This window comes from Sinocyclocheilus rhinocerous, unplaced genomic scaffold, assembly GCF_001515625.1.
Source record: "Sinocyclocheilus rhinocerous isolate Xijiao unplaced genomic scaffold, SAMN03320098_v1.1 scaffold1709, whole genome shotgun sequence".
Lineage (NCBI taxonomy): Eukaryota > Metazoa > Chordata > Actinopteri > Cypriniformes > Cyprinidae > Sinocyclocheilus > Sinocyclocheilus rhinocerous.
In genome coordinates this window covers 234,101-249,907 of record NW_015649593.1, presented here as the reverse complement: position 1 = coordinate 249,907, position 15,807 = coordinate 234,101, and the positions used below count along the sequence as shown (strand labels likewise).

At 40.3% G+C, this 15,807-nt stretch overlaps 1 protein-coding gene across 1 annotated transcript; it reads right to left on the bottom strand.

Moving 5' to 3' along the window:
• Nucleotides 1-1,047: 1,047 nt before the first annotated feature.
• On the bottom strand, nucleotides 1,048-12,840 carry LOC107710889 (RUN domain-containing protein 3A-like). Its single transcript, XM_016515753.1, has 11 exons — nucleotides 12,491-12,840; nucleotides 4,177-4,292; nucleotides 3,961-4,094; nucleotides 3,697-3,782; nucleotides 3,513-3,602; nucleotides 3,252-3,332; nucleotides 2,998-3,163; nucleotides 2,642-2,799; nucleotides 2,437-2,559; nucleotides 2,182-2,282; nucleotides 1,048-2,050 (listed from the first exon to the last, which is right to left on the bottom strand). The coding sequence occupies exons 1-11, from the start codon at nucleotides 12,568-12,570 to the stop codon at nucleotides 1,908-1,910; spliced, it is 1,278 nt and encodes a 425-aa protein (XP_016371239.1). The 5' UTR covers nucleotides 12,571-12,840; the 3' UTR covers nucleotides 1,048-1,907.
• Nucleotides 12,841-15,807: the final 2,967 nt, after the last annotated feature.

Genomic DNA, 15,807 nt, shown 5'->3' with positions numbered 1-15,807 from the left:
CAAGTTCAGCGGCTGATAGAGACAGCAAGGTCAATCCACCTGTCACTCAAGTGGCCACGCCCTTAATTATGCAGAATTTTAAGGCTTAATATAATTTAAACGGGTGAGTTATAAAAAAATTCACCCCCCCTCACAGTTGTCATGAAGGGCAAAATTAGCTATATAGACCAAAATAATTTTTTGAACCAGGCTGTAAACATGTTTTTTTCTGCTGTAAAGTTGGCCATTTTAACATGGGGAGTCTATGGGATTGACTCCCTTTTGCAGCCAGCCTCTAGCGGCCAGTTGATGAATTACAGTTTAAGTCACTTCCTTGTTGGCATCACGAGAGAGAGCGGGAGGTTGCCGCTTGGCCAAACCCTGTATGTAGCACAGGCCAGTATTGAGTAGATATACTGTGTCTTTCTGTTTGATCGTCCCCTGCGTAGCAAAGCCGTTACAAGCAATATCCACTAGATGTCGAGTTCTCCCAGGAAGTGCTGCTATTGTTATGACTCTACTGTTTGCCCTGAAGCATTCTGGGAAAAGAATGTGAGATTTATAGGCTTTGAAAAGTTGCCTTTTGCAACTTGTTTTATTTCCATAATATTCTGAGTGAAATGGGATATTCAGTACGAAAATGTAGTGCAGGAGTAAATTTTATCCATCAGAAACTGATTGCTGATGTTTATTGTGAGTAAAACAGAAAATGTCTTACACTGCTTGTACCAACATGGTATTTGTATTATCATATGCTTATATTGCTTCATTTGTTTCTTTACATCAGATAATTCATTACCCTTCCTTCTGTAGAAAACTGGCGAACTCTGTATGTAGCATAAGCCGATTCTAAGTAGATCTATCATGTGATTTCTGTTTGATCATTTCCTGCAAAGCAAAGCCATTACAGGCAATATCCACTAGATGTCGAGTTCTCCCAGGAAGTGCTGCTATTGTTATGACTCTACTGTTTGCCCTGAAGCATTCTGGGAAAAGAATGTGAGATTTATAGGCTTTGAAATATTTATACAAACAAGTGTGAGTTGAGATAAAAGAATCGTTTATTTCAATTCAAAACCGCAGAGCACTGCCACCGCATAACAAAATAGACAATTATGTACACATACAGAAACTGAAGAAATACAATGAATGAAGCAACACCAGTAAGATAAATATGACAAAAGATTTGAATTTAGCTGACAACACTTGCAGTTACTTCCAGTCACATAATATAACTGTCAAAGGAGCAAGTACATAAAGTCAGCTGAGGCATTTACAGCCTCAATAAAGCGCATTTGACATGCAGATACAGGCAACAGTTCTTTCCTTGGTCTCTCTTTTATTCCCTCATATCTTTTATTAATAAGCATAAGAAAGGTAATATGTCTAAATCAGAGATTCAACTGTGGGTAACATGAACAGATGTGCCACTCTGTATGTTCATATTCATTAAGATGGATTTATGTATAATAAATAACTGCCAAGTCTTGAGTTTTGTGTTTTTCACTTTGATCTGTTTATGCCGCTGGTGCAGGGAATTCAAGGACTAATGAGTTCAAAACTAACAGAGATAAGCTGCTGTGCCTTTGGGCTGTAATATCAGGCTCAGGGAATGTTACAGACACTCAAACATTCTGAAGAAGACTGTACTGAAGGGTGGAAGACAAGAGTGAATAATAAATTGGCAAGTAAAGATAAGAAAATAAGCGAGTGCTGGAGGGGTTGCCATTCATGGATTTTTAAGGTCTTACACTTCACAAAAACCAAATTCAGATAAAACACCTTGTATATATATTACATTGTTTCAGCTCACTGGGATCTTTGAAGGATGTTGGTAGGACCGTTGTGATGTTTCTTGGTGGAAAGTACTCAAAGTACAAAGTCGTACTGGGACTGAGAGTGTCTTGTTAGTTGGAATTTGGCGCCCCCTAGCTAGGAGACAGGGCAGGACTAGGCTCTGTGCTGATGTTGACCAAATACTCAGTGGATTTGAGACTTGCCAGTGACTTACAGCTGGGTAGAGAAGCCAAAGAACCACATAGACCAAGCATAGAGGGAGTGTTGTCTTTAGCTGATGAAGAGAAGAGAAGAGAAGAGAAGAGAAGAGAAGAGAAGAGAAGAGAAGAGAAGAGAAGAGAAGGAACATTAATTAGTAATCAGTATTCAGACATGATTGTATTGTGTTAATCTGCATGCTTTTACCTGCTGACCAGGTTGTGTCTCCATTCTGAATGCCGTCTTCCTTCTGAGAGTCAGAGTTCAAACTCACATCAGCTGAGAGATCCAAACTGTGAAAACTCCTCCTAAAACCAAAAACATAATTTCATGACTAGACTGAATAGTGCTTTCCTGTGATACAGGTGATTTCCGGGATGTATTTGCTAAGGTGTTCTGAGCGACTGCCAAGGTGTTAAACAAGGTGTGGTGAGGGTCTTCAAATTTCGAGTCAGCGCTTACCGACGGAACAGCTTTACATTTTCTTTGTTGTTGGTGGGTTGTGCAGTTGTGCATTGGTTAATGAGTGGAATAGACAGTCCTTTGAGTCCCAAATGAGAGGACTCATGAGGAATTATGCCAGTGCTGCAAAACATACCAGAATAAAGCCATTAGAGACTTCTAGTTGACACAAATGCAGAAGGTGTGATAGTGTGTGTGTGCATACAGTTGTGCTTGTAGCTCCAGTATAATGGCCTCCAGTTCTTTCTTCTCTTGTCGACTCTGGACCTGTAGTTCCTCTAGTTTAGCAACTAGCCTCTTGTTCTCAGTTTCTACATTTTTCAGCTGGGATTCCCTCAAGCGGACCAATTCCTCTAAATAACCCTAAAATTACAGGGATTTATGGATTAGTATATGAATGCACTATTTCTGCTTTAATCCACTGCTGGTAGCTGTGTTTCAGTCTGATCCAAATTGGTCATTAGTTGCTAGACAATCTTGGACCAGCAAGAAACAAGCTACCAACTTAAGCTGGATTACAACCAAATCACCCAGTGACTGGAAGTCAAAAACACGCAATACCTTTTGGGCATAGACAATCTTGAATCTTTGCTCCATCTTTCTGCATTTGTTGCTCCAGGTCTCTTCATCTGTGACCAAAGGAATGTAAGGATGCTCGGCTACACTCTCATCACTGGCACTGCTGTCCACACTGCGGCGGTCTTCTTCATCACTCAGGTAGTCATAGCTGCAGAGGCACATCAATAGCAGTAATGGCATTTTAAAGGCTACTATAAGGTTTAGGATTTGGGTTTGGTCAGCAAATGCAAACCTACCTCTGGGTGAACTTCAGGTAAGGTGTGTAGTCGATCACTGCAGGTGTCTTTCCATCCAAAACCTCTCCTTTTAGACAGAAACTAATGTTGGCAAAAAAAAAAAAGACAAACAGTCAGTATCATATCACACTAATTGGTGTGAACACATTCTAATTGATGCCACTAGTGGCTAATAAATGACACATTCCTGAAAGAAAAAAAAAACACATTCACGCTTAAGTAAGTGTCATTTGTGAGTTGTCATGACTGCAGTGTTTTTACCTGAAGTCAATAGCACTGAGTCCAATTAGCATCCCCGTCAGAACGGTAGCCTCCTCCCTTAGCATTATGGCACCATCATCATAAAATCTCCTGCAGCGCAAATATAGATTTACAAATCTATTAAATTACTTTGAAATGATAAAGACAGCTGTCAAACTCATTGGAAAGAGTGCAGAGTTATAACCTTGTAGTCCGAGTGTCTCTTAACGCAGTGGCTACATATTCAGACAAACGCTTCTCCATCAAAGCTACACGAATCCAGGCTCGTCCCTATAGGACAACGAGAGAGTAAACAGTTACAGATAAAGCTTTGCTAGTGAAGCAAAATGGAATAAATCAGCACACCAGCATTCCATGGTAGGGACCAGCATCCAAAACAAAACATATGCTATGCTAATCATCTCAAGAGGGTAAAGATATAGAGTGCTTGAAGATGAAAGTGTCTCGCCTTTGCTCGTGACGTGCTAATGTTCTCAATGCTCTCAATGCTACTGATGCAGTTGTTGTGGACTTTACTGCAGGCCAGACGGATATAGTCCCAGAAACTCCTCTGGCCATCTGAACTGAACCAACCACCTGGACCTGATCAAATAAAAATCCCCCCAGATTATTCACGAGTACCAACACACATTGGGAATTGACAGGAAGTTGTTTAAATATATACCTTTGAAACGATGACTGAGGATGTGCTCCAAAATTGCCGCAAAGTTGATGAACTCCTCTGATGAGTCATCAATAGGCTCAGCAGTGTACTTTTCCAACAACGTCTTCACAGAAAACCTGAGAGAGAAACAGAGGCAATATATAGTCAAATTTAGTCACACTAGATATGCTACTTAACATGTCCGATTTGGAAACTCCAAATTCATCAAAAAAACAAAACCACACATTGATGAAATACCACACTTCGCTAACAGTATGATTAGCATCTTACAGGCAGACACAAACGCTAGCATCGGTGCAGGCCCCACTCAACGCTGCCATTCTGACTGATGTAACAGGCGTTTTCGGGAGCGGTGCCACAGCGGACTGCTGAGGTCAATCCCAATTGTCCTGTGTGCTAGACAATGCCCTTTTGATGGCATATTCACGTTACCACTCCTGCCATCACAATTGGAGTCCTTGTGCCTCTGCCAACAGCTCTATGCTACTTGTCGGGATTGAGACCTTTGTCCTCGCCTGGGTTCCATTCCATCCTCTGCGCCTGTAGGTTTTTTTTTATTTTTTTTAAAAGCAACAGTATAGTGAGAAAATCTCCCTCGTATCCTAACACACTCACGCTCACTTTCTCCACCCACCCACTTGCTGAATTGGTGGTGTGATCTATTTAGGGCTGTCCCGATACTGTGTACAGTTTTCTCCCAGAACAGTCAAACCTGCAAGGCGCTGGAATGCGAATACTCTAGCCCACTCAAAGGGTAGAGGAAACAGAGAGAGAACTGAGAGTCTGAAGACCTGACGACCTACATGCCTTCATGGGGAACACCAGTATTACGGAAGGGAAGACTGCCCTGTCTGTGGGCGACTCTTCAATAGCCCGGGGCAAGACTTCCATCACCATGGGCAAGTCCTCAATCACCCGTGGGGTCACCACTACCTCTATGGGCGACTCTACCATAACCAGAGGCAAGACCACCATCTCTCTGGGCAGAGCCAGCTTCAGCCGAGGTAAAACTACAACCTCCTTCCGTAAGGCCCTCATGCCCAAGCGCCGGACCAAGTAGATGGAAAGGAGATCTATAAACACTGAAACAAACACCAAGACTTCAAAAGCAAGAAAGAGCACTGAGAAGGATGAGACAACAGATATACAGCAAGAGGACGACTCAAAAGCCTCAAAAGGAAAGGCTTTTCTTTTACTGAGAAAGACCTGCTTTACAAAAGGGAAAATCAAACTGATGAAAAGCAAGAAGGTCATCTCATGGGGGAAGACAGTTCTTTCGAGGAGCAAGACCAAACTGAGGAAGGGAGAGACTGCGTTTGTGGTGGGTACAACTACAATCACTCACGGGGAGACTACTAGTTCTTTGAGCAAGACCACTTTAAGTCAAGGGGAGAAGTCTGTTACTGTAGTTAAGACTTCTCTCAAAAGAGGCAAAGAAACGCAATGGAATCTCTACTGGGATTTTCATCTGTGACTTAAAGACACCAATATAACTGCAAACAGTATATGTACAGTATATGTGTATGTGTGTCCACAAAGATTAACTTTGTAGTAGAGCGTTTAAGCAGGTTGGATGTCTTGTAAGATGCAAGTGTTTGCCAGCTTGCTCTAGAATCGCACACAAATGCATTCTAGATGCAAAACGAAGTGTAAGTGTATCTTAAATTAGCTTGGAATTGAGCATGACACCTTTGTCACTGAAAGAGAATACAGTTGATTTGAAGATAAAGATTTGTCTGAGAGAACGTGCAGAGATCAGACACCAATCTGGTTTTCATGAAGAGAACATGCATGCATGTGTGAGGGTGTGCACTGCCACAACTAGAATGGCTGTTATTGTTGTTCACATGCAGAAGGGTCTAAGTTGGATAATGATCCAGAATCCAGATCTGAGATTCTGTTTTGCAAATGGAATTGTATCATTTGAGTGGACTAACCAAGTCATAGTAAAAAGTTTTAACTTCAACCATTGCCTTTCAATTAAAATGTGCATTGTTAATTCTTTGACTTCTTAATCGTACATTAAGTGTAGCATAAATCAACCAGTATAACAATGAATTAAATCAGAATGGTCAATAAATAGATCTTTGAAATGGTTAAAACATTGTACCTCTAAAATATTTCAGAGGGTTTATTTCACTATACCTATAGCTGGGCACACACTGCTTGTCAAAATATACAATGTGATCCAAATCAGATCTAGGTAAAAGCCACAGCGCACTGTAATGTTTCTTTTATGTCAGACTATGCGATCGTAGCCAAGACTTTGGTCCCCATCGACAACTAGTAGAGGCGGTCAGACTGCACGACTGTGACGCAAAATTTCTTACACTGCCAGAACTTTGTCAGTTTCAGATTTATTAACAAGAAGCCAAAATCTTAGTGTGAACCTGGCTTTCCCTAGTAGCTTGCACAATAAGCAAGAATCTCAAAATGTTTTCATTTTTTTACAATTGGACAGAACACAACACAATGCTTCGACGATAACTAATTTGACTATACATTTTGGGGGTCTGACATAACATAAAACTCATGAAAGCAGACCACACCCTTGAGTCTCAGCAATCAACCGTGTACAGTATAACATTGGATAGCGGTTCTAGGGAGGCACAATGCCACGGAACTGAGTGATGTCACCATCAATTGTGTCGCTCAACAATGTGTTCTTCAGTGCCTTGCTTTAGCGACGGGACAATGCAGTCTACTGTCCGCTCTGCCCCCAGTTAGAACTAAGGCCTCCTACGGCAGCCTCTGTCCATTCACGCCAGACAGGGGAGGTATGTGGCCTTGCGGAGCCCACGTTATACTGCTCAACAAGGGCTTTATGCTGCATGGGGGTTGCTCTCACTACGCTTAGCATTCTGGTTCCAACTGTTTGGACTGTCACACCCAGCCAGACACTGTCTGTGTGCATTGGGATGCGTTGCTGCCAGGGCACGCGATGAGCCGTCATAACCTCATCCTGTAGAATCAGGAGAGCAGAAGCTTCCCAAGGGAGAGTTGAGAAAATTTAACCCTGAACGTGCTCCAGGTCAGGTCATCTAGGCTGGCTGCTGGAGGAGACCTCCTGGAGCTTCAACGCCACCACCTTTGGTTCCGCCATGGGTAACACCAGTATCACAGAGGGCAAGACGGCCCTCAGCCTGGGGAGCACATCGATCAAGAGAGACAAGACCAAAATCATGATGGGAAACTCATCTATCTCCCGTGGGAAGAGCACAACAGCCCTGGGCTCTTCCACCATCACCAGTGGCAAGACAAAGATCTCCATGGGAGCTGCTTCCTTCAGCCGAGGTACCAAGACTACGTCCTTCCGAAAGGCTTTTATGCCCAAGAGGAAGACTCTTTAATGGGGAGTAAGGCCGAATCTTTGGGGAGGGTGTAGGGTGCTGGGAGTGGGATGGGGGACAGATTCACCAAGCTGGGAACAAATAAAATATAGGCAAATATCACCAACAGCTGAGGAAACATCATCATCATCAGAGCCTACCTTCTGTGGAGATAAGTTACTGCATCTTGAATAATTTTTGCCATTCAAAACAAAAACTTTACCTTTTGGACCAAGTCTCTTCTTTTGTTTACCTAAGATTTCTCTGGAATACATCCTGGATACAGGTTAGTACTTAATGAATCCAACTCCAAAGGATGATGGTTATGCCATGGACTTTTATTTGTAGCAATAATAAAATTACTTATGTAACACATAACAATTTAATGGTGCTAATTAACATATTTCATTATGTTACATTGATATTCCAAGGTTCTACAAGGATCATTGATCTTGCCAGCTTGAATTTCAGTTTAGTCACGTGTAGTTGTTTGATTGTGCCTGTTTCATTGCTTCATCATTTGGCCAGAGCAAAATTTGTGCAACTGTAGTGACAACCCAGTTAGATTCGGATCCTTTAAACAACAAACATTCTTGATTCTTGATTTTCTCTTTGGCTCTATGGCTGAACCAAGAGGTGTTTCCACAAGTGTATGGCAATCCTACGCCCCGTGAACAATGCTAATCATTGCAGGAAGGTTAACTCTCAACACCAGCCAACCAAATACATTGATTGCACACTACGCCTGGTCACAAGAGCAGTGAAAAACACAAAGATATGACCAAGTTTGACAACTGTACAATGCGTAAATGTAAAGTGTAGTGAAAATATAAAGATGCAAGTTTCTGAGGGTCAGCAGGGTGAGGCCTAAAATGCTAATAGAGAAATGTGGCAGCAAGACTGTCTTGGTACGATTTGACACTGAAAAACAAATGTGCAGCCACTTAACAAATGGCTTTTGTGTCCTTGGTCTCGCCCACTTTGGTAACAGGCCAAAAAGCCAGACCCTTCTATGAAATATTACTTCATAGCATTTGCTCTTAAGATTTTGATAGTTTTTTCAAGGCACCTTTGACTATACGCTATGACCTTTCAAAATAGCCTCCCAGTTCGGGTTTGTTCTCAGCTTTTAAAACCTACAGATTACTGATTATAACTCCAGATTGTTTTTGAGCCTCCTTCTTTCAGGTTATGTTTTGGGTCCTCTCTCCTATACCCTTTCCACCAGTCATCACTTTTTCCCTGTTTGGCTCTCCTCTCCCAAGCCTGACCAATCATCCTTTCTCTACATCTCCCTCCCACTCTCTGTTTTTAGCTTTTTAATATACTTCTTTCACCCCTCTTCCCTCACCCTTCTTGTAGGCAGTACCAGCATTGTCTGCTAATTCTGGATAAGCTTTCCCACCCAATAACTGCTCAGTAAAAATGCCCTAGAGTGACTGCAGATTAAAAATACAAACTTTTATCAAATTCAAATGAAATGAAATTGTAGCACATCTTACAGACAACAAAAAAAAAATTCTTACTATAACTGGAGGATAGTTCAGTGGGTTAGGTATGTGCTGAGAAGCTAAGTAAGTGAAAATGATTGTTTGTGTAATTGTGCATTTAGCCTCATTGAGTTAGAAGTTAGAAGATCATGGAAGAACCAGTCAGAGGTCGCTGAGCTGGTGCCAAGACATGTTTGATAAAATAAATATGATTTTGATATGTTCCTAGGAAATCAGATGGTCAAAGAACTAGATCTCAAGGATGAAGATGAAAATACAGCAATTGGTACCCAATTCCAACCCTTTTAAAAATGTCTGAAAGATACTGATCTCCAGCACCTTTAAGAGAAATAGAAAAATCTAACTGAAGGTAGTTGAAGGAATCAAGACAACTATGTCCCCTTTTTTTAAAGTCCCATAAGACTTAATTAGTGACTTCTGTATATCATTTTAGATGAAAAGTCATACACAAAACTAAAGCTGTTGATTGTACTGTACATAGACTGACACTGAATTCAAATGCTCATCTTTGCAGAGTTCTTGAATCATCAGAGTCCACACCTTTACATTACTAGCTTCAGCTGTCTGGAAACCTTTATCAAGGAGATGAGCAAAACTGGCCATTCCATTATATCGGAAAGTCGAGACATGGGGACATCAACAAGAGCCTTTCTTTGACCGCTGGAACTCTTACCTCTCGACTTTGGCATTCATCACGGCCTGTTTTACACTTCATCATGTCTTAAACCTCTTAAACTTGCCCTATATCAATGATGGTTTACTGCCATTCACTTTTACAGATCTCATGGTTCAAAGCACTGAGCTCTTGCCTTGTTACATGAAAACAATGTTTGGAATATTCTTTCATCCAAAAAAAAAAAAAAACTTAGTGCATTCGAGGTTTTCCATTAGTAAAAACCAACCGACAAACATGTTATGAGTGCCCTTAAAATGAAACCTTTATTTATCCCCTCTGAAAACTGACATTTGTTTAGTTTGAGTGTAAAAACTGAAAAAGTAGAAAACTGAAACTGTGTAAACTGTCTGACTGTCTATAGTTATAGTATGTCAGTGATCCAGACTGTATGTGTAACCATTGAAAAAAAAAAAGCTGAAGAAATGCAACATCACTAATGTTTCGATCTTAGCACAGAACAAACTCAGCTTTGAGATAAGTGAGTAGGTTATGGCGAGTGAAACTAACCATGTTTCTGTTGGTCAGAACCCTTCTCCACAATGTCAACAGCTCTCAGTTTTAACAAAGATGCTTTAGATAAATATATTGGTTAGATTTGCTCCTGATTTCCAGCTTAGATCAGCTACCACGAAGACTACACTGCCCAGTGTGATGTAGGAGCCAAATTTAAATGTCCCTGACCATACAGCCTTTCAACCTGGTTTAAAGGTCTCTAAAGACTGAACAACAACTTTCATTAATGGGCATCTCACTGTGGACTGAGAGACATGACAATGGGGCTGAGGGTTTGATGATTGAGAGTGAAGGAAATAAACGCAATGGTCTCCTGATCTCAATGTACCAGAGAAATACAGACACATGACAGAAGCATGGGAGGCTTTAGCTACTCTTTCAGAGCACCAAGTAATCTGAGCTAATCACGATCCAATTTAATTAAGCAGTGTTTGAGATTTCTTTGCTAGCAGCCATTAATTAAGAGTCAAAGATCTTTTTTTTCTTTTCTCGTCAAGTCCTTTGTCCCGTGTAATTTGTCGTTTAATGTAACAAACAGCTCTGGCATGGCCATACAAAAGATGTGGGTAGCGAAGAAAGGCCTCTGCCCTTTCCAACAAAAGCGTCTTTGTGTTTATAATAATCTGTGAAGTCTGAAGTCCATTTTTGTAATTCTTTCTTGTTCATTTTCCCACACTGCATTAGCATAGCATGTGTTTCATGTGTTTAACAAGTCCTACATTATGCCATCCAGATGGTAGAACCTCAGAAAGTTTGGTTCTAGCCATGGTGCTGTATACTTAATAAATATGTGCTGACATTAATGAAGATCTATTTTCGTGATGTTCTCCAAATATAATTCAAAATGTTGGGAACCAAGAATACGTTTTTTTTTTAAATGTGGGTTTTTATCCATTAGTATTAACCCATCTAGAACCCATATTCCTTTTTACTGCAGGGATGATGATGTCACAACAGCTTGCCACATCACAATAATCTCTTTGACTGCATTTCCATTATGACAGCACAATGGTGCTGCTGTCCCAACAGGAGTGACAGTGTTCTGTGTCCATTCAGCAACTGTACATGGCCTATGCCTGGGGCGCCCCCAAACATGAATTATTCAACACCCACTTACTGCGCTGTACCAACCGACCGGTAAAGTGCAGCTCTGGTGCAGTCCCACACAGCCCTGCAGAACAGAATGCAGTGATGGAATTCCGTGTTCCTCATACGCTTCAGCCATGACTCACCAACGCACAGTGTGCTGGGACAAAATGTGCACATAGTATTGCAAGCGTACAAGAAGTGGCTTTGGGCTGAGACACTCCAGTCTATGAATGCAATGACTAGTGTTGCCATAAAGTCAAGATCCTTATGATGTGGATCTCCTGATAAGGGCTAGAAAAACATTTCTGATTTGATGAAACACCCGTAAACTACTATTTAGTAGTTGATTGATTTAGTAAACTGACTTATTCACTGGCATGCTCAATGAATGATGCAAATGAAACAAAGTTGGCAATACATTCATTCTAGTGTGATTTGGTGATCAATAAAATAATACAGTGGAAAAGGAATGCTTACACAGTTTGTATTTGCATTTGACATTTTCATTATTATTTGCAGTAAATGCAAGGGGAATCAACATTATATCTATTTGGCTATTGGTTAACATCATCCAATAGCCTGCATGGACTAAGTGACATCAGGAAAAAAAAAAGTTAAGGTGAAGAGATAACATTCCATGCACTGAGGATGAATCATTCACATAAGACAAGGAACGTGCATTAAGAAAGTAAATAGGGTCACATTTTGATTTCATATCAACTTTAATAGATACATAGAGTACAATTTAGTGCTATAATATGGTCCTGTTTATGTGTGTAGCCCCTATTTGAGAAAAAATATTTTACTAAAGTCATCCTTAAATTTATTTTATTTTTTTTGTGAAAGGCTCTGTGAGGGTGAAGGACATATTGTGGTTTTAGCCTGTCGAGTGCACAGCAATGAAAATGGTCGGATGGATGTAATGACGTCATGGATGCTGGTATGAAATAAGGGACCGACGTCCTTAAAGGGCCTCATCTTCAATATTAAGCGTTTAGGCAAAAATGTAAATCAGAAAAGATGCTATATCCTATGATCTATGTTCTAGTTAATAAAATATATTAAAGTAAAAAATATATATAAAAACACCTTTTGACAGTTTTAATTACCTAGGTATTATTGGTATATTACAAGCGAACTGAAAACACGCTTCGTGTTGTGGAAAGCAGTTCGGTGTGTGTCATGCAATAAACTACCTGCAGACGGTGATGAGATTCTTGCGTTCCACGCCGCTGTTTCTGGAAGACGATTTTTTCGACGTTAGACCCATAGCCATTGCGGTCTAGAGACAGCCTGACTTCGTTCGGCGGAGGCTGCATCAAGCCTCTAGTTTCCCGGTGCGGCTCAAACCCCTCCCTCCTTCCGCCGCTCTGCGCTCCGGCTGAGACGACCGAGGCTGGTGGGCGACAGGAGTACAAAAAGAGACAACCTCTGAATGCTTGCAACTCTCATCATCAATGAAAAGAGTGTAAGTGGGGTTGGTTGACTTATCTAATAAGTACATGTAGCTATATATATGTGTGTATCTATATACAGTTTATATATATGTGTGTGTGTGTGTGTGTGTTTAAATACTAAAATAAGAACTGATAACTGATAAATAATAACCCAGAACTTCCTTCTGATTAACGATTCGAAGATTTAAAACAATTATCAAATGTTGTGCAATGGTTCAAATTAATCACTAATTCATCATATTAATACAAATTAGTATCAGGTAGTACAAAAAGAGACAACCTCTGAATGCTTGCAACTCTCATCATCAATGAAAAGAGTGTAAGTGGGGTTGGTTGACTTATCTAATAAGTACATGTAGCTATATATATGTGTGTGTGTGTGTGTATCTATATACAGTTTATATATATGTGTGTGTGTGTGTGTGTTTAAATACTAAAATAAGAACTGATAACTGATAAATAATAACCCAGAACTTCTGTCTGATTAACGATTCGAAGATTTAAAACAATTATCAAATGTTGTGCAATGGTTCAAATTAATCACTAATTAATCATATTAATACAAATTAGTATCAGGTAAATGCGTGGTGTTAATTTGGTATATATTAAAAAAAAAAAAAAAACTTTATTTCGGTTGTTTGTTTGTTAAAACGAAAGCCTATAAACTCTGTACCAACCAGTTTGTTTGGCAGTTTTACAACATAAATCTGTATTCACACTTACAGAATGTGTCTGTCATTTGTTCAATTTTGAGGGAAAAAACAGGAGCAAGCAAATATCCACATAACTTATTAGGTCAGTTGGCGCTGTGAAAAATAATGCGCCACGGGCGTTAGAGATAGAGATGATTCAGCTACAAGACATCAATGAGCTGCCTTTATTGCGCTAGATAGATCGTAGAGCAAGTGTAAAAATTGGCCACCAGGGGGCGCCGTATACCTTTTTTCTCCAAGACATTCAGACATTCCAACCAGTACCTCCTTCACGATGTGAGAGAAGAGATTCAGCCTGCTGAAAAACGTGTTGTAAACTAACCATAAATCTAGATTTAGTTTTATTAGTCGAGTAATGGAAATGCGCTACAATGTAAAAGCCTCTTTGGTGTTTCACTTACCGGGAATTGGTCATTATGTGGGCTGATGTATGAATAGATTATCCTGAATTTAGGTTTGATAGGGTTCATTTAAACTATACTTCAATACATTATTATCATTAACTTGAGAACACGGTGACGACGTGACCATTCCGGTTTCTGAGTTTACTTCTCTTTTTACAACACCTCTAACAAAACTGTATTCTCTGATTGGCTACACAATAGCCAGCCGCTCACCAACTCTTGATCTGCTGTTTTACAGAGCCTAGGTCCCTTGCAGAGACAAGTGTGATATCTCAAGACAACTTTTTTTTAGTAAAAACTATCAGTTGATGAGGCATTTTTACTGCACATTTAACATAACTAAGACAAGAAATTGTGAATAAGGAAACCAAGAGTAACTGGCACGGTGCTTCAATATACTAAAGAAACATACAGGCAAATTTAATTTCACTAACGTTAATTGCAATGCAATTATCTTTTACCCTCTCACACAATCACACACACTAAGCAGGTGACATAGAGCCTTTGTTTCAGTATAAAAGAAGGTCAAACAAAGCATGTGAGCACAGCAGGAGAGAGCAAGAGTATATTTCAGATGAGAAAACCAGAATTACAGAACAGTCTTCAGGCAACTAGATAAACAGAAGCCCACTTAGAAGAACATTTAGAGGTGGATTCATATGTACATTCAGACTTGGCCAAATAAATACATAAATTAAAAGAATAAATTAACATTAAGCATAATAACATTTAAAAAAAAATAGTCAGAAGATAGTCATTCCTAGCTTAAAATATAATTTTTTACCCATTCCCAAACCAGTATACTTTGCTGTAGTTGAAAATACTGGCCCCTATCCATGCCCAGCACTGGGCAGTCCCTTTGAGCGTTGTGATGACCCAGTGTAAAACAATCCAGTAGTACTTTGTGTAAAGAGCATGTTGAAAGCATTACTTCTAAGGCTACATGGATGCGTTTTGGCATACAGGCTAACTGTAAAGCAAACAAAACAAAAATGTTCTAGTGCGTAACAGAAACATGACTAATCTATAAGACGACTCCAATTACAGTGGTCCAGAACTAAATCCGGGACATTGATCTAAAATGATCTATGCAGTGCTTTTAAAAGTATTACAGTATCTCACAGATTTGGATGTTTGTTTAGCACCCCTCCTTGTGATAATTCAGTGCAAGATTCACCTTCTAGAATCCACCTTGTGCGCCATCCTCTCACTTCCACCCTTAATAATACTGTTTAACGTCAAACTGGCATCCCTGTTCGGGAGCAAAGCAAAAGAATCAGGCCTAAGGGAGGTATGTGATGACACTGTTACACCAATGACACTTTTACCATAAAAGTGAGGACTAATTGGTGACAAAACACATCAGTGGACCTCCTATATATCCGGACAGAAACAAAGGCTGACTGCTTGAAAAGAAGCAGTTAAGAAACATCTTGTCTGTGTGGAGAAAGAACACAGTTGTTACCCATTCAATGTGCAGATTACAATCAGTGGTAGCATAGAATCCATATTGTGGTGTGGGTCTACTTAGAGGTTAGCGAGGGCCATTATGCTGGCATTCTCCTCACATAAAACTGTATGAAAAGAACAAACCGATTGGCTCAGGTTCGTCTGAGTGTCTTGCCAACTTCAGCCTGGTTTTCAAGTGCAGCATTTTACTGGGCAGCTCGGTCCCTTCCCCCTCTGTCCAATGTCTGGATCTTAAAAGGATTGGAGTACTGCAGCAGAGATATGCTAATGCATTACCTCAGCCTCATCCAAATCCTTTAAATGACCCCCCCTTCTACTTTATAACTGCTGATTCACTAACTAACTGGATGCAGCCGTAGCCGTCTTGTTTTCAGCTGTCATGAAAACCAGCAAAGGGAAAAACAGAGAGATGGACAGCTGGAAGGAGGCCATGCACCCACAGTGAGGATATGAGGGGTTGTTTTGAATC